Here is an 18,460-nt window from a genome sequence, read left to right as displayed (position 1 = left end):
TGTGATTTAAAATAAAGAGGAACAAAACCCCTAACAAAATGTGCCTTACAAACTCTGGGGGAAGGGAGGATAGAAATGGACTGTATTTGTTCCTTGGGGAAAGGATAGTGAGATGTCATCTTTAAATTGATTTTTACGCTCTCCAACGTAAGATTCTTCAAGTATTTATCTTTCTTTTTTTAAGTAAGTCTTGCCATCCGCTGCTCCAGCTACCCCCTCTTTTTTTTTTTCCTGGAGATAGGGGTTAAACTTCATAGCAGCTTTTGTTGAAATGGCTACTGTTCATGCAACATTCCGCTGGTCTCTTAAAACATCTGTAACATTAACCTTTCTCAGAAGACTCTTCTCTCTCCTGGTCCTTAGAATATCTCATTGCAGAGAAAGGATAATTGGTCTTGACTTTCCTTGGTAGAGAAGAGTTTGTTCATGTTTCATCTAGGTAGAAGCCAGAACTTTGTACTCATCACTTTGGTTTCCTTACTATACGATCATGAAATGAAAAGCTTGTTTAAAAATACAAAGAGAAATACTTGAAGTTATTTTGGAGAATGCAGAATTAATCCCAAGATAGAATTTCACTATACTTTCCTTAGGAATTAATTTTAGGAAAACTATCCATTGAGGGTGTCATAATCTTGTTAGGAAAATTTAAAACTTCAGATTTACTTCTCCCTGTTACCTGCCCACCTAGAACTTCCGCTGAAATGGTCTATTTAATCACACAAGAGAAAAATCTTTTCTTAAAGGCTCTTTTATGAATTTTCACTTAACCATTAAGGCATTTTGCGTTCTAAACAGTCACTGGATACATGTGCACGTGCTGTAGGCTGTGATTTTCTGTTGGAAAACAAAAACCAGCGGTGGATGCCACTTACCGAATTCCAAGCAGGCAGTGATGGTTCCACAGGTTACTCCTTTCCTGCGTTGTCTGTACAACGTTGCAGCTGAGCTACCTGACTCAATTTTTTTTTTTTTAAGAAGATGCACAAGCCCAAATGTTACTTCTTAAGTCAAGTGTGGCAGATGGGATCTTGAAAACACCTCCAAGTAGTCTAGAATATTCTGAAACCGGCTGTGAAAATTTAGGGCAAGTCTGCAGCTCTCAGTAGGTGCACGCCTTATTTGGTTTAGAGGCATTTTGCTATGCTCTTGAGTCATGAAAAGCTATTAAAAGAGCTCTATGGGAAATCCAGTCTATATTTCGAACAAAACAAACTGTCTTTTCCATTATCACTGACCCCCTTACAGACACACAGTACATATCTTTTTTTGTGCTTCATTGGTATTTATTGCACATGGACAAATTCCTCACATAGTAGTTAGTTGCACCAGAGTATAAATACTTGGTAAAGCACACAGAGGAAACAGTATTTACACACAAGTGCTAAATTTCACCAGCAGATTCACATGTGCCCTTGGACATAAAAAAATAATAAAAAAATCCTTAAGATAATTTTTATAATATGGATACAGTACCATGATAAAAGAGTATAAAAAGGTATTTTTCCAATAAATCGCTAGCTCAATAACATAACAGACAACAGAGATAGAATCTGAATTTTATTTTAGTTTTTAAGATCTGCCCCACCCCACCCCCTTTAAAAAATATTTAATTTCTTTTTGTGCAAATAACATCTTCTGTGGACTTTACAGTTCCTAATACTGTGCAAAAAAATGCCACTTTGAATCACGGCTTTTTTGTTTTGATTTTTTGTTTATACCACATATGCAGTAATCTGAATTGTTTCCTTTTTTCTTTTTCCTTTTTCTGTCCTGTCTTCAATGGACAGTCACATGTCACAGAGGCTCAGCGCCTGGTCCTTCCAACTAATATTTATACATAAATAAGCTGTTTAATATAAACAAGTCTTCCTATCTGGCTGTGCAATGTGCACAGTGAGAGTGAGGTAGGAACCCCTCAGCCTGACCACCGAGGAGGCGTTCAGAGACAAGCCGTTTGCCCCAGGAAAGGAAAGCAAGGTGAGGCTTGTTCCAAGAAGAGCATAAAACTTCCTGAAACGCGATTTTTGCATCCATCCTTGCCCTCGGCTTTCAGAACAGGAGAAATCATTCCTCAGAAATTAAAATGGAATTTCTCTGAAAAGTAAAAGGAAACAGCGTCCTGATAAAGTGTCATTCTCTGTCCTCTCTCTCTGGCTGGCCGCTCCTGTTGCCGGGAATGGGATGGAAGCTAAGTCGAGAGACTTCTATCTCCTAACGCTTCTCCCTTCCCTTCCCAGTCATCGCAGAAAGTGTTAAAACCACGTGGCGGGGGCGGAGGGGGGCAGAGGGGGAGGGAATCTAAAGATGCATCACACGCACACACAGAAAAGAAGACCGGACCACAAACAGAAAAAAGAACCCTAAGAACAATCAGCAAGCCACTCTCCCATCCCTCCCCAAACTTCTCCCACCTCTCCCCAAACTTTCCTTTCGGTGCGACGGTCCGTGGCTTTCCTATTTGCCCTTGGATGATGCAGTCGAGGTTCGCGGGCTTCGAGTTCACCTGCTTTCGGTCTTCAGTAAACACAGATCTCTTTCCCAGGGAAGCGGTTCAGGGGCGCCCGGGTTCTCTTGCTCCTGGAGCGCACAGCCCGCGCCCGGACTGGGGAAGCCGGGGAAGGCGGGGAGGGGCGCCCGGCCCTACACCTTGGATTCCGAGGCGCAGCCCGGGCGGCTTGGCTCGTCCGGGCTGGAGTCGCTGTCCGCCGCCGCCCCGCCGTTGTAGCCGGCCCAGGGCTCCAGCAGGCGCACGGGCGGCGCGGCCCCGACGTCGTCTTCGTCGTCCTCGTCGTCGTCCGAGGCGGCCCCGGGAGACGGCGACGGCCGGGCCACCGCCAGGCAGCCCGAGGCGCGCGGCGGGTCCCCGGCGGCCGCGTGGCTCCCGCAGGCGGCCCGGCGCGCGCAGCAGAGCAGGCGCTGGAAGGCCTTGCGGAAGTCGGGGCTGCGGCAGTAGATGATGGGGTTGAAAGCCGAGTTGGCGTAGCCCAGCCAGTTGAAGAAGACGAAGAGGCGGTCGGGCACCAGGTCGCGGTGGAAGGCCTTCACCACGTTGGCTAGGAAGAAGGGCAGCCAGCAGAGCGTGAACACGCCCATGATGATGCCCAGCGTCTTGAGCGCCTTCTGCTCGCGCAGGGCCACGAGGCGCGAGGGCCGCCGCTTGTTGGCGCGCCCGTTGGCCACCGGGGCGGCAGGGAGCGGGGGGCCGGGCGAGGGCGCGGGCGAGGGCAGCCGCGCTGGGCCGCTGAGGAAGCGGCGCTCGCAGCTGTCGATCTTCTTCACCTGTTTCTGGGCCTCGCGGAACACCCGCAGGTACACGAAGGCCATGATGCACAGGGGCACGTAGAAGGAGACGACGGACGAGGTGATCGCGTAGCCCTCGTTGATGATGAAGTCGCAGCACTCGGGGTCGTTGTAGCATCCGCTCGCCTTGGCGTCCTTGTCCCGCCACCACTGCATGAAGATGGGCAGGAAGGACACCAGCGCCGAGATGGCCCACACGGTGCACACGAGGGCCCGCGCCCGCGCGCGGGTCAGCAGGCTCTGATAGCGGAAGGGCGACGTGATGGCGAGGTAGCGGTCCAGGGCGATGACACAGAGGGTCTCGATGCTGGCCGTCACGCAGAGCACGTCCACCGAGGTCCACAGCTCGCAGAAGAAGGAGCCATACTCCCAGCGGCCCCACACCACGATGGTGGCTCCAAATGGCACCACCAGCAGACCCATGACCAGATCGGCGCTGGCCAGCGACATGATGAAGAGGTTGGTGAGCGTCTGCAGCCGCGGTGTCTTGGCGATAGCCACGATCACCAGCACGTTGCCCGCCACGATGAGCAGCACGATGAACGCCATCAGCAGGCCCATGCCGGCCGTCCACTGCTGCGACAGCAGCGGGGGTCCCTCGCTGGCCGAGGTCAGCAGTGAGGCGGGCGGCGACGCGGGAACTAGCAGCCGCGCCGCCGTGGCCGCGCCGTCGGGGACCGGCGCGGCCGATGACAGGTTGCAGGGCTCGGAGGCGCCCAGGGCGAGCGCCCCCGCGCCCATGCCGAGCTGCGAAGGCCGGAGGAGAGGGGTGTGGCGGAGTTGGACCGCGGTTGGGGAACCCCCCCAAAGGCCCGAGCGGCGGTGCGCGCGGAGGGAGGTAGCGGCCAGGTCAGCGCAGCCGCGGCGCGGGGCCGGAGGCATGGGCGCCGGGCGCCTTCCCCGCCGGAGCCGTGCGCTGTCGCCGCCGCCGCCGCCGCCGCTGCTGCTGGAGCCGCTGTCGCTGCTGGAACAGCTGCCGGGACCTCAGCATGTTTCTGAGCGCGCGGAGCCCGCAGCCCCGGCACCCAGCACCCACCCCACCCGGCTCCCACTCCCCCGAGCCAACCCCCGGGGCCTCGCGTCAGGCTCCTGCAGCCAATCCGGGCGAAGGCACGCCCCTCTCTGGTTTCCCCCCCAACCTCCACCCCGCCCCGCCAACTCCTCGCACCCCGCCTCCACCGGCAGTTCTGCGGCTCTGGGGAGTCCGGGGCAGATCGCCAAGCAAGCGCCTCCCCGGCGCTCGCGGTTCCTGCCCGCGCGTCCCTTCCAGAGCCCGCTTGGCTGCAGTGCCCAGTTCCCCTCGGCTCCCAATCGCGCCCGGCTTCCACCCTGCCCCCTCCCGCGGCCCCCAGTCTCTCCTCTCCTGCGCCCCGTTTGCCTCCGGCGTTTGGTTTCCTCCTGCGCCCCTGCCCCACCCGCCGCCACCCATCCGATCTACCTCCAGTGCCCAGGTTTCCTGCAGAGCAGAGCGCGCGTTTCCTTTAGCGGGGAGGTGACTTCGGTGTTCTCCAAGCACCAGAGCGCCTTGGACAGTCTGTTCGCAGGGGGTGGAGGAGTCTGGCTGCAAGACTGTTTCTTGTATTGGGCAGCCTAGGAGGGTGTGTGTAAAACCCTTCCTCTGTCAAGAGGAGTCCCAGCCAGCTCGCGTCCTGCCAGCTCGGGGATCGGATCGGAGGCGGGTGTGAGCGGTTAGAAGAAACTTTCCAGCGAGCGCCTTGCTAGAGCAGAGCGCGCATCTGTCAGGAACGGTCTCGGGGAGCTATTCTTGCAAGAAGCTTCTGTTGTTCCAGGACAGCAGATGCAGAAAGGAAGGGAAGGTTTGTGCAGCTGACAGCTAATGCTGAGGACCAGTTGGAAAAATACGCACTCCCGGGTCCCAGCTGATGGATGTGTGAGTAAGATGGAACAGTGTGTGCCGGTAATGTATAGAGAGAGGTTTAAGGACATAGGCATGTTAGAGTAAATGACACCGCCACTGAAGCTAGGACACGTTGAACTACGTCTGAGACTTTTCACGTTCAGTAATAACACCTGGATTTTGTGTTCTGTTGCTCACATGATTGTATGTTTTGAGCTGGGTCAGTGCAAACAAAAAGGTACACTGACTTTGGGTGACATAGTAGTGAATTGAGATTTCAGATTTCTTGGTCTGCTGCGTTGCCTTCTCCTTTGCCCAAGTTCCCATATTCTCAAAACTCTAGGATTAATTTTGGAGGGATGAGAGAAGAAAAAATATATAAATACTCAAGAAGGTTAAAATCCAATAGCATATAAAGTTATAGCAAAGGCTCTGGGTTGGCAACTGAATGCGTTTAAAATTAGTGAGTCGTTAGCTCTGCAGTGGTGTGGCTATATGTGGGTACCCACCTACAGGAGGGTCACCATCATCACACAATGTAGCCGAAGGTGTGCAAGCCCCCTGTCTAATTCCACCACGGTAAGGTCCTCAACTCAGCCTAGAAAATAAAAAGCTTTTAATTGAATCCTGAGAAGTAAGCAGCTTCTAATTACCCACTTAAGGGTGCACGAAAATGTTACATAATGCTCACACATCCTTCTAGCATTGGAATAAAAAGAATAGCGTCTGAAAGGAACAAACTCATATTCTTACCTTGGAGAGAGCTCCCTAAATCAAGAGCTAACAGCAATGTGTATTCAGTTTATAAAGCCAAACAGTTTCAAGCCTTGGTGGTGGTTTAGTAGCTAAGTTGTGTCTGACTCTTGCGACCCCATGGACTGTAGCCCACCAGGCTCCTCTGCCCATGGGATTTTCCAGGCAAGAATACTGTGAGTGGGTTGCCATTTCCTTTTCCAGGGGATCTTCCCCATCCCAGGATTGAAGACGGGTCTCCTGCATTGCAGGTGAATTCTTTACTGACTGAGTTACTAGGGAAGCCCAACTTTTCTTTATCCAAACATATAAATTTGCTTTAGGCCCAAACTTGAGGATCAGTGGGTGGGTGTGGATGAATTACTTGTTTCTTCATCCCTGGCCTAGGACTTGTCAGCCTAGTTCTGCCAGCTGGGGAGCTTGAGAAGGGGAAACAAGGGAAGGAGCAGCTAGAAAGAGGGGGTTGGAGATCTGCACCCTGAGTTCAGTGTATGCGCCCGGAGGGCGCTAGTTACCCGAGTCTCTGAAAACCTGTGTCCCCTTCTGACTTTATTCTGTGCCCACCCTCAAGGGTCAGTCTCAAAATAGCCAAGGAGTTGGAAAGAGCAGAATTTAAGGCGGCAGGATTCTGAATGCTGGATCATGCAATGAAATGTAGGGAATGTGGGGAAGGCCACTTTCTATCGGGCGCCATCTTTCTGGCAAGTGGTGTTACCGGAATATTGTGTGCCAAGTTTAAGGGCCCCTGAAGGGCAAAGGGACTGCATTTCTGTGAGTGATAAGGCCTGAACTTGGCTGCAGAGATTCAGTGCAGAAGCCTGGATGCCACTAGCATTACCATATGTACAAATACACACGTATTGGTATGTGTATATATGCATATATTTAGTCCCTCAGTCGTGTCTGACTTTTTGCGACCCTTTGGACTATGTAACCTACTAGGCCCCTCTGTCCATGGGATTCTCCAGACAAGAATACTGGAGTGGGTTGCTATTCCCTTCCAGGGGATCTTCCTGACCCAGGGCTCAAACCTGGGTCTCCTATATTACAGGCAGATTCTTTACCATCTGAGCCACAGGGAAGCTCACCAACACACCAGAAACATCAGGACATGAGATATGAATTGCTGAAAAACTCTCCTGAATTTCCCCCCCTGCTTATTTAGAGATAAATCAAGTTTCCTTGAATTTCTGGATAATAAATACATTAAATCACAAATATCCAAAACCAGAAGGTTATTTTGATAGGAATTCCAGCATAGGGCTGCAGGCATAAAGGAATTCTTGGGGTTCTTGAGGTTGTCCTTCAGTTGTACTGATGGAAACATTTGAAATAGTTCGTATTCAACTAGAGTTCACTTTCTTTTAAAATAAAATCTTCTCGGATTTCCTTTAATCCCTACACTTCATGACACTCTTTTTAAAAAAAGTTTTTGAGCTGACGTCTTTTTTGTCCTTAGATAAGGATACAAGGGCTTCCCTCATAGCTCAGTCAGTAAAGAATCTGCAATACAGGAGACCTAGATTCAATTCCTGGGTCGGGAAGATCCCCTGGAGAAGGAAATGGCAACCCACTCCAGTATTCTTGCCTGGAGAATCCTATGAACAGAGGAGCCTGGCAGGCTACAGTCCATAGGGTTGCAAGAGTTGGATACGACTTGGCGACTAAAGAGAGAGAAGGATACAAGATTAAGAAGAAAACCTATACACTTATCCAGGTATTAGATGTTGCAGATTTAAAATAAGTAACTCCTCCACTTCCCCATTCCCCACTCCCAACTGTTAAAATGATTCAGTTCTTGGGAGCCCACAGATTTGATGATACTTTAGAAAGGAACAAAGCTGCACACTATATGCTAATCACCACATTGAAAACGAGTGGGCTTCTTCCTCAGTATTTCTTGCTCTCACCTCTCCCATTCCCATCCCACTGCCTCCCTCTCACTCCTGCACTTGCTTTGGGTTCTTCTTGATCTCCCCACCGCCAGTCCTCCCCAGTACATTTAATCTAGAGAGAAAGTGAAAAAGTTGCTCAGTCGTGTCCAACTTTTTGCAACCCCATGGACTATATAGTCCATGAGATTCTCCAGGCCAGAATACTGGAGATCCCTTCTCCAGGGGATCTTCCCAACCCAGGGATCAAACCCAGGTCTCCCACATTGCAGGCGGATTCTTTACCAGCTGAGCCACAAGGGAAGCCCAAAAATACTGGAATGGGTAGCTGATCCCTTCTCCAGCGGATCTTCCTGACCCAGGAATCGAACCAGGGGTCTCCTGAATTGCAGGCAGATTTTTCACCAAGTGAGCTAGATTAAGGAAAACCCTTAATCTAGCATACCACAACCAAATTAATTTTTCTAAAGTGCTACTTTGACCAAGATGCTTCTTTGTTCAGAAACCTCAGCTCCTCAACATGGCCTTCAAAGCCCTCCACAGTCCAGTTCCAAAGAGCCTTTCCAAAAAAAAAAAACCACAAAGAGCCTTTCCAGCACTGTTTCATACTAGAACTCCCATGTCACCCTAGCTTGCAGTTCTGTAAGTTAGTTTTTTAATTTATACTCTTTTCCATTTTTGTCATCTATACTCTTTCTCACTGGAATCTTTCCACCATGAATCCCCTCCTCCATCTCCATCTTATTGGATTCAGCTTTCAAGATCTGGCTGATATATTTTTTACATGACAGTCATCCCTGCCCACTGTTTCTAGAAATGATCTCTTCTTCCTCTACTTATAGTAGTTACTTTGCTAATTGCATTTCATGTGTCAATTAAAAGTATGTTGCCTTTTGATGTCTCTTATATTGTGATTTAATTTTTATCACTTAAAAATTTCTCTCTTTTCTTCTCATATGAATTGTAAGCCCACTGAGAGTCAAGGCCATCCTATACATCTTTATATTTTCCATGTTTACTAATATTACTTAACATTAATTAGCATTAAGCTTTGATTCATAGAGATTCAATGTATAATTTACTAAAATATTCTCATACTTACTAGTATGAGAACTAATCAATTGTTTTTGGAGTTATGATCTTTCCTCATGCTTCAAGTTTAGAGTAATAATTCATGCTCCTATAGATGGTTGGATGGCATCACTGACTCAATGGGTATGAGTTTGAGCAAACTCCAGGAGATAGTGAAGGACAGGGATGCCTGGAGTGCTGCAGTCCATGGGGTCGCAAAGAGTTGGACGTGACTTAGTGACTCAACAACAACAACAAATACCCTAGTTGATATTTTCATATAAATGTTTCAAAATATAAGCTTTACAAATAGAAGGTAGGCTAATGAGATAAATAAATTTATATCACATGCTGTGCTTAGTCGCTCAGTCATATCCAACTAACTTTGGGACCCCATGGACTGCAGCTTGCTAGGCTCCTCTGTCCATGGAGATTCTCCAGGCAAGAATACTGGAGTGGGTTGCCATGCCCTCCTCCAGGGGATCGTCCCAACCCAGGGATCGAACCCAGGTCTCCCACATTCTTTGCCATCTGAGCCACCAGGGAAGCCCAAATTTATATCATGCTTAGTAATAAAGAAAGTGGGGCAGACATAGCTTAAGAGTTTCTCCAAAGGAATCATGTAAGTCCACATAATAAAAACGCTACCTAATCTTTATAAACATTCATGGTAAATGACCATACTCTGTATCCAGGTGTTTCAAGCTGGTGACTTGAATCTGGCTTCAAATTCTAGTTCATCTTATAAGTCTGTACAGCAGCGGCTAATGGGTGTCCCACACAGTCATGGTCGTAAGTCACAAACTTGGTGAAGACGTCTCTGTTCTTCAGTTGACTTTGCTGGAAAATGAGATTAAAACAACAGTGAGTAGCCTCACCGGGCAGCTTTTGGAAGGTTGGTCAGAGGAAGTCTAGGGGCAATTTCCAAGTAAAAACCCAAGAAGTGTAGCGAATCAGTTAAATTAGCATAATTTGCCTTGAGGATGATAACAGGTGGTAGACATCATTGATCAGCGCTCTAGTGGCTGTTTCTGAGAAAAGATATACGACTTTTCACATAAAGCAATGTTACTGCTGAAACATTCTCTTAGCACTAAGCAAAGAACAGTTTGCGCCTGTGGCTGGCTTAAGGTCATACACTGGTTTTGAAGCCACAGTTTACACAGGGACAAGCAATCGCATCCATTGTGATAAGAAGAAGCACAGAAGACAGTGGTATAATCACAGCAAAGCAGGGACTACTTGGAGAATTCAAAAGTTCTCCTCTCTCCCATTTCCTGCCTCTTTGCCTCCTCCTCTTCTTCCTGGTATGTCTAAAGAGTACACTGAACAGCGAAAGAGCCAATAATAATATTTTCAAAATTTGGGTGTACTGGAAAGTGTTCAGACCTGCTAGGCAGAAGATCCTGTTTTGTGTCTGGTGTCACTTTTATGTTTGACCTTCAGTACTGGCTTCATCTTTAAAATGGACTCACTGTTTGCTCACTCACAGGGTTACAAATGGATGAAATGAGATGATGTATGTGAAAGCTTCTTGAAATCTCATATAGCACCGTATATTTGTAATGCATCAAATGCTGTCTCATCCTATCATCATGATATTTCAGATCATGAAAGGTGTCAGGTTTGCTGGTATGAGAAGATTCAATTCGCCTATATAAGCTTCTCTGTATCAACTGACTCCTTTCTTTCTCTCACTGGATATTAATACAACCCAGAGGCTTGGTTTGTTTGTGCCCAGCTCTTTTCAACCCCATGGACTGTAGCCCGCCAGGCTCCTCTGTCCACGGGATTTCCCAAGCAAGAATACTGGAGTGGGTTGCCATATTCTACTCCAGGGGATCTTTCCAGCCCAGGGGATTGAACTCGCATCTTGCGTCTTCTGCATTGCAGATGGATTCTTTACCACTGCGTCAACTGGGAAGCCCCAGAGGCTCTATAACAGTGAGCAATTTTTAAATGCCTTTACCTTTGGGAAATCACCTTTATAAAAAAGTCTTCCCCCCATGTTGGTCTTCCCCCCTTCCTTATTAGATGCGTGCATGTGAGCTAAGTCACTTCTGTCATGTCCGACTCTGTGTGACCCCATGGACTGTAGCCCACCAGGCTCCTCTGTCCGTGGGATTTTCTAGGCAAGAATACTGGAGTGGGTTGTCATGTCCTTCTCCAGGGGATCATCCTGACCCAGGGATTGAACCAGAGTCTCCTGCTAGTTCTTTACCACTAGCACCACCTGGGAAGCCCCTCCTTAGTAGGTATACTACTCTTAAAAAAAGTATTTGTTTGTGTGATTCTCTGACATAAATTCCTTTAAAGGATTTCAGTGGTGAAATATTAGCAGCAGAGAAAGAATTTTTTTTTCTCAATTAGTGCCAATAAATAGTAGCTTTTTAAAAAAGGAAGGTAATTCAATATGAAGTTTAGCCAACTTTCATAACTTCAGTTCTTATTTAGATGTAAGATCTTACCTTGAAGTGCTGGCGGCGATGAGTGTTATCTGTATACACAAAAGCATTTGGCTAAGAGCTGTACTTCAGTTTCCCCAAGTCTAGAGCTTGTAATGATAACAAGCTATGCTAATTGTTGAAAAACCTTAGGTTTTATTTTAACAGAGTCTTATGGAGCTCCTGATAAAATGATTATGTTGTAAAAGCTGAGAAATTTGTAGCAACAAGAATCCCCCAAGCCCTGATTTTAAGTTTCTAAAGGGTAGAAATGATACCTTTTAAACACGTTAGCTCCCATTTATTTGGGTCATGTGTTGATAGTTGGTATTTTGTAAATTCCTGGGCAATAAAAGAAACACTTAAAAGTTTATGTGGTGGTCCTGTTCAGTTGTGTTAGACTCTTGGCGACCCCATGGACTGTAGCCCACCAGGATCCCCTGTCCCTGGGATGTTCCAGGCAAGAATACTGGAGTGGGTGGCCACTTCCTTCTCCAGGGGACCTTCTCGACCCAGGGATTGAACCTGCGTCTCCTGTATTGGCAGGCGGATTGTTTACCACTAAACTTTTAGAGAAGCCCGAAAGCTTATGTACACTCTCTACATACACCAGGCTTCCCTGTGACTCAGACAGTAAAGAATCCACCTGCAATGCGAGAGACCCGGGTTGGATCCCTGGGTTGGGAAGATCCCCTGGAGGAGGGCACAGCAACCCACTCCAGTATTCTTGCCTGGAGAATCCCCATGGACAGAGCAGCCTGGTGGGCTACAGTCCGTGGAGTCGCAAAGATTTGGACATGACTGAGCCACTAAGCGCAACCCATAGCACACTCTCTCAAATAAAAGACGTGTTTACCATTCACCCAAGGAAGATGGATCTGGGCCATCCAACTGCATGGAACTGCCAAAGGGAACCAGTGAAAGAAACAGGTTGTCGTTCCTTTGGGTAGCAGACGACATCATTTACCTTGCTTTCTTTTCACTCACTACTTTGAGTAGACCAAACAGGTATCTTTTCCCATACATTTTTCCTCTTCTTTGTATTGGATACATATTTTTGTAGGTAACTGACATTATTTACATACTATATAAATGCTTATCCAGACCCATTCAATAAATAGAGGCATGACAAGTCCTTTGCTCTGGAAGGGTAGAGTTCCACATTAGCTGGACACTATTGCTGCTACTTTAAATTTTTTTTATTTATTTGTGGCTGTGCTGGGTCTTTGTTGCATGCGGGCTTTCTCCAATTGCAGCGAGTGGGGGCTTCTCTTCGTTTGGTTCACGGGCTTCTCATTGTGGGGGCTTCTCTTGTTGAGGAGCACAGGTTCTAGGCAGACGGGCTTTGTCGTCCAGTGGCGTGTGGGACCGATCCTTCTGGACCAGGGATCGAACCTGTGTCCCCTGCACTGGCAGGCGGATTCTTAACCACTGGACCACCAGGGAAGTCCCACTACTTTGGTTTTGATAACCACTGCAGTCAGGGTTTGAAAATAAATATCAAACCTTCGACATGACATTTATTTTTCACAATGTCTCATCTTTGCAGCTCCTTGAACAATACCTGTTAGAAATCTTTATCCCATGATAGCTTTCTGTTTCCAGAGCATTATCCCTTAATTAAATGCTAAGGGGGCAATGACCTTCTTTGTAGACCTCTTCTAAATATAAATTACTTTTCACACTGGTGAGAAATGGTTGAGTTTTTCCCTTCCTGTTTTAATATGAAGACACTGAAGCAGAAGGAGAGAGGTGTGCTTAAGGTTTGAAGGAAAGTGAAAGGGAGTTTTTTATTTTCCCGTCTCCCAAGCTAATCTTTAATTACCAGAGCCTTCATCCTTCACAGATTATGACCCACCTATTACTACCTGTCAGTGTAATTAAATTGTATGATCTATTTGGGGGCCTGGAGCAAGTCATGGAGTCGTTTTCTAAATAAATAGCTCTGAATGAGTGAAGAGATTCCATCATGCTATGTTTATTTGTATTTTTCACTCAGTTTAAATATAATAGATCTGAAAGAATAGTCATACTTAGCCATGCAAATTAAAGTCGCTTTGTTAGTACATTTCAATGTGGAGTTCCGAAAGTGCCACATGAATACTAACTCTGAAGACAAAAACAAAAAACCAAAAATCCAAAAAGCAAAGCAAAGCAATTAAGTTATTTGGGTTTTTGTTTTGAGTCTGTAACTAGTAAAAAAAAAAAATTCACAGAAGACTCTTACTGAGATTCAAAGGCCCCAGACTTGTGACTACCTTGGGGATTTTATTGAAAAGTCAAAATGAAGCTGTTTGGGAGCTTGGAACAGAAAATTAAAAAGCAAGCTCTCTTTGTTCGGTCATTTCCTTGCCCTAATACCTTTTCCAAACCAGGTAGCTATGTCATGGGCATGTTGAACGTTGAGGCTCTCGGAAAAGCCTGGAAAATGCACTAAAATGTTATTGACATTTTAGTCCTGAAAATTTACTTTTTTCTTATTCTGGAAATATCTAAAGTGATGATTTTACTCCAACTTGTCACCATTTCCATCCCACTCCTTACCTTTCCTCCTTCTGCTGCCAGTCACACTGTAGGCATTTTGACATCACCCCCATTACTAATTAATGGAAATTATGTACATTTTCATAGATCTCTCTTGAGAATAATAATCTTGGCTTAAAAAATTCCCCCACATACATACTTGTATGTATAGTTTTCATAAGTTCTTACCTTGGAGTTGACTTAGACTAAAGTAATTCATTAAGCAAGCTAAAAACCCACACTTCACCTCACAGAAAAATCAGTGTGTTATAGCATAACCAGTCTTGATGGGAGATTTTGAAAATATCCCTGGCTCATGCATTTTTGTTTTGCCGGCTTTTTATTACATAATTCCAAATTGTGGCATTTTAGTAAGATGAGACTAATTTTCGTAATTAGTTGTGACATTTACCTCTCTCTGTATACCATCATGATTAAGCATGCAGCCTGTGCAATCACACTGCCTGAGTTAAAATCCAGGTTTTTGCCAGTTAGTAGCTGGATAAGTTAACAAGTTATCTGAACATCTCAGGCCTCTGTTTCATCATCTGTTAAGTGGGAATAATAATAATTGTACTTACCTCTAAGGTGTTTGGAGGGTTTGATAAGACACACAAAACCTTTGGTATAGTGCTTGGCTCATTGTTAAGTACTTAATAAATGTTACTTTTTCTTTTTTTCCATTCTCCCGCTCCCCCCTGCCTCCACTGCCACCAATGAGAAAGATCATGGCAGAAAAATCCTCATTCTGCCCAAAACCAAGGGTGACAAAGGAGGCAGCATCTAGTCCATGGAAATTGAATAATTACATTTTCCTTTTAAGTGAGAGGATGCAGTAAAGAATCTAATTTGGTAAGTACTCTTTTGCTTTCAAAGGCAAGTTTATTCCTCTGTGGTTATTTAACTTGATTATCATTCCTTTTGGGGAATTAGAATTTCTCAAACTAATTTTACATTATGGAAAGGTCATTGTAGAGATTTCCATCCTGCGATATAAACCATCTTCCAAATATATGAAACAACAGCAATGACCAAACAAAGCCCCGCTTGGACTCTTAATAGAGAGGCTTATTTTCTAAGCTCTAATTGATTCAAGATGCTTCTTTTTATGGTATAAATTCATAAGATCTCAAGGAGACCAGAAGCTTCTCTTGTGACTTGTTTTGTGTCAATGGAAGACATTTCGGTTTTCCTGAGGACTGGGGGTCTAACCAGCCCACACCCGAGAACAGAGTAAAGAAAGAAGCAGGCAACAAAAGGTTTTCCCAAGAGCATGTGGCTTAAACCCTCAGAGTCTTTCAGACTCTAACTCGGAACTATTAATTTTATTTCCAAAACAGATTCAATATCTTGTTTGGTCTCTGTTTTCTCATAACAGATCAGGAGAAGCAAATTAAAGTGAAGGCCCAAGGATGGTGAAGGGAGCAAAGGGGGCTTCTGGGAACTTTACACTAGAGGAGAAAACGGGAGAACAGGTGATGCCATTTACCGCAGAGACCAGCAGTGTTCTGTGCTCTGCAACTTGGAGTCACTGATAGACCTGGGTCACTAAGAAAGTTGTGTGCATGCATGCGAAGTCGCTTCAGTCCTGTCCAACTCTTTGCGACCTCATAGACCTCTGTCCAAGGAATTCTCCAGGTAAGAATACTGGAGACGGCCGCTGTGCCCTCCTTCCTGACCCAGGGATCAAACCCACGTCTCTTGCATCTCCTGCATTAGCAGGCAGATTCTTTACCACTGGCTCAAAAGGGTAAAGACAGTAGATTACATTAAATCATCCTCAGTTTAAGAATATGGAAGGTGTGTTTTAGAAACATTTTTATTGAACAATAGTGGTATGAAAATTGGGGAACTTATTTTCTAGAACACTTTGGTTATCTAGAAAGCAAATAGATATAGGCTATTTTTATCCTCTCATGGTGCTAGATCAGTGAGGTATACATTAGTTTACTAAGAGTCCAAAATCAAGATGTTGGCCAAGTTGGCTTCTTCTGAGGGCTGTGAGCAAAGGACCTGCTCCAGGCTTCTCTCCTTGGCTTGGAGATGGCTGTTTTCCCCTCTATGTCTGTCTCTGTCTCCAAATTTCTCATTTTCATATTAGATTAGGAACCACCTTCATGACCTCATTTTGCCTTGATTGCTTCTATTGCCTGCATCTCATACATGCCTTATTTGTTATGTTTACTAAAACAGAGGGCGAGTATAATGTCTTCTCAAAGCTCATACTAAAAACGGCTCTGCAAAAAAATAGTACGCAGACCCTGATGAGAACTGTCAAGTTTGTTGTGGAGTTGCAGGCTGTCACAAAGTCGTGAATGGCACAGGTTGATGGTGCTCAGATCAAGTCCTCAGTTTGCTGAGTAGCCTGGTTCTCAGATGGGGTGGGTGGGGGGGTGTATGCCGTATGCCTTTTAGGTACATGCTTAAGGTAGGAAGGAGCTGATTTACTGCTTCTTTATACTTTTCATTAGGCGCCAATGATAAATGGTGCCAATCAGCCTGCCAATACAGGAGATACAAGAGACATGAGCTCAATTCCTGGGTCAGGAAGACACCCTGGAGGAGGAGATAGCAACCCATTCCAGTATTGCCTGGAAAATTCCATGGACAGAGGAGCCTAGCGAGTATAGTCCATGGGTTGGCAGAGTCAGACACAACTGAGCACGCATGTACACACAAACCAACAAACTACTGTTCTCTTGCAAATGGAATAGAATAATTCAAACTCACTTTAGTAATTCAAATTCAAGGAGAAGAACCAGCCAATCCACTTGGTTGTTGTATAAACCACTTTCCGCAGGTTGTTTTGACACTGTGTGGACACATTCAGAGTTGTCCATAGCTACAACACGCCTGTTATTTTCTCCTGAGCTAGAATTAAAGTAACAGACAGCAAATAACTGAGTCGACAAGATATAACAAAGTTTTATAACTGAAGAACAAAGCTAGACTTTGAGGTGAGATAAACCAGGTACTTACTCATATGGAATCCATTGAAAAACAGGATTTTTATGACCTTGAAGTAAAGATTTTGACTGAGAGAGTGATTCAGATCTTACTATACTAGCTAGCAAGGTTTGACCTAAGAAATAACTGCCTTCAGTATATCGATTTAGATTTATTATGGAATCTGAAGTTCACAAACAGCCTGATTGTATGTGTCCCTAAGTTGTATATCTAATTGGCCTTTGTTGATACTGATGATCAAGCTAATAATATCTTAATCTATACATGCCCGCAGACCAAATCAACCTGACCTTCATGCCCAAAAAACAAATCCCCGCTTAATTAAGATCTAAAAACTCAATCTGATAACTTGCTTGCCATTTGGTATTAAGAATGACTCACAGCTGTCCTAAATACCTCTGCCACCAGAGCTGAATGAGAACTGGATGCCCAAGTAGGAAATTCTGAGATTCTTTCTAACATAGCACTGCATTCTCCATGCAATGATGCCAACTCCTCCTTACAGTGTATCTGCTCTGTGTGTGCTACAGTAAAAGGTAAACAGCATGAATTTGGATGTATATGAAACTGTATCTTTTTTTTTCTTTTGAAACTGTATCTTTTTAAATGTCACATCTATATTTGTTTAATGGTGAAGTTAGTTCAGTAGAACAAGCTTATGTAAGATGGTACTTAAAGAAAAGTTCAGTTCTGTGGATCTTAGTATTATTTAGTCATCTGTTTGTGCAACTGTATTTTTAACCTGATTTATGATGAGCAAATAGTTTTTCTGAACTCCCAAGCTGTGTTTCCATACTTCAGTTTGGTTTATTTTCCTCTCAGTTTCCTTCAGAACATAACAGGGAATTTTCTTTGGAAATTTCATAATGCTTCCCTGAAAGTAGGTAGCATCCATCAGAAAGGACCAAACTGAATGATGAAAATTAAAGAATTGAAATAGAATCATAGAATATATGCATTTTTTTCTAGTGTGGTGCAATAGAAACAGATTTATGTCACATTCTCTTTAGTTTGTCCTTTTTCTTGTTTCTTTTTATTTTCATTGAAAATATTTTCTGTGGTCATGTAAAACCTGTGCCAACACTTCTGACTGACAAAGATTCTTGAAAATTTTAATTGAAGTTTCATTGTTGTCATAATATTAATAGCAATATCTAAGCTATAAAAATTCACTTGGTATGAAATGTAGAGTAGTAAGTCCGTATGAAAGATTTGGACCCATTCCTCAAGAAATTTATCTTTGGAGAGTTTCTTTCTTTTTTCAACTTAGGAATAATTGACAAATCTAATTGTGCATATTTAAAGTGTACAATGTGATGATTTGATATACATATGTGCTGTAGAATGATCACTAAGATCAAAATAACTAACACATCATCACCTCATATTGTTAGCATAGATGACTCTGTATGTATGTGTTGGGGGAGCAGTAAGGATGCTAGATCTGTTCTCAGCAACTTTCAAGTCTGTGATACCATATCATTAACTATAACCACTATGTTGCACATTAGATTCTTAGAAACTGTTCTCATAACCGAAGATTTGTACCTTCTCATGTGTATTATGGAGAAGGCAATGGCAACCCACTCCAGTATTCTTGCCTGGAGAATCCTGTGGATAGAGGAGCCTGGTGAGCTGCTGTCCATGGG

At 44.9% G+C, this 18,460-nt stretch overlaps 1 protein-coding gene across 1 annotated transcript; it reads right to left on the bottom strand.

Annotated features, from left to right (window-relative positions):
- Nucleotides 1-1,304: 1,304 nt before the first annotated feature.
- On the bottom strand, nt 1,305-4,286 carry ADRB1 (adrenoceptor beta 1). The gene has a single exon (XM_065920123.1). It carries the CDS (start codon nt 4,183-4,185, stop codon nt 2,644-2,646), a length of 1,542 nt encoding a protein of 513 aa, XP_065776195.1. The 5' UTR covers nt 4,186-4,286; the 3' UTR covers nt 1,305-2,643.
- Nucleotides 4,287-18,460: the final 14,174 nt, after the last annotated feature.

Source organism: Muntiacus reevesi, chromosome 2, assembly GCF_963930625.1.
Source record: "Muntiacus reevesi chromosome 2, mMunRee1.1, whole genome shotgun sequence".
Taxonomy (NCBI): domain Eukaryota; kingdom Metazoa; phylum Chordata; class Mammalia; order Artiodactyla; family Cervidae; genus Muntiacus; species Muntiacus reevesi.
This window is presented reverse-complemented; position numbering and strand designations above follow the sequence as displayed.

What these genes read in the sequence shown, in the direction of transcription:
- ADRB1 (XM_065920123.1), bottom strand. Translation starts at nt 4,185, where the DNA reads ATGCCTCCGGCCCCGCGCCGCGGCTGCGCTGACCTGGCCGCTACCTCC.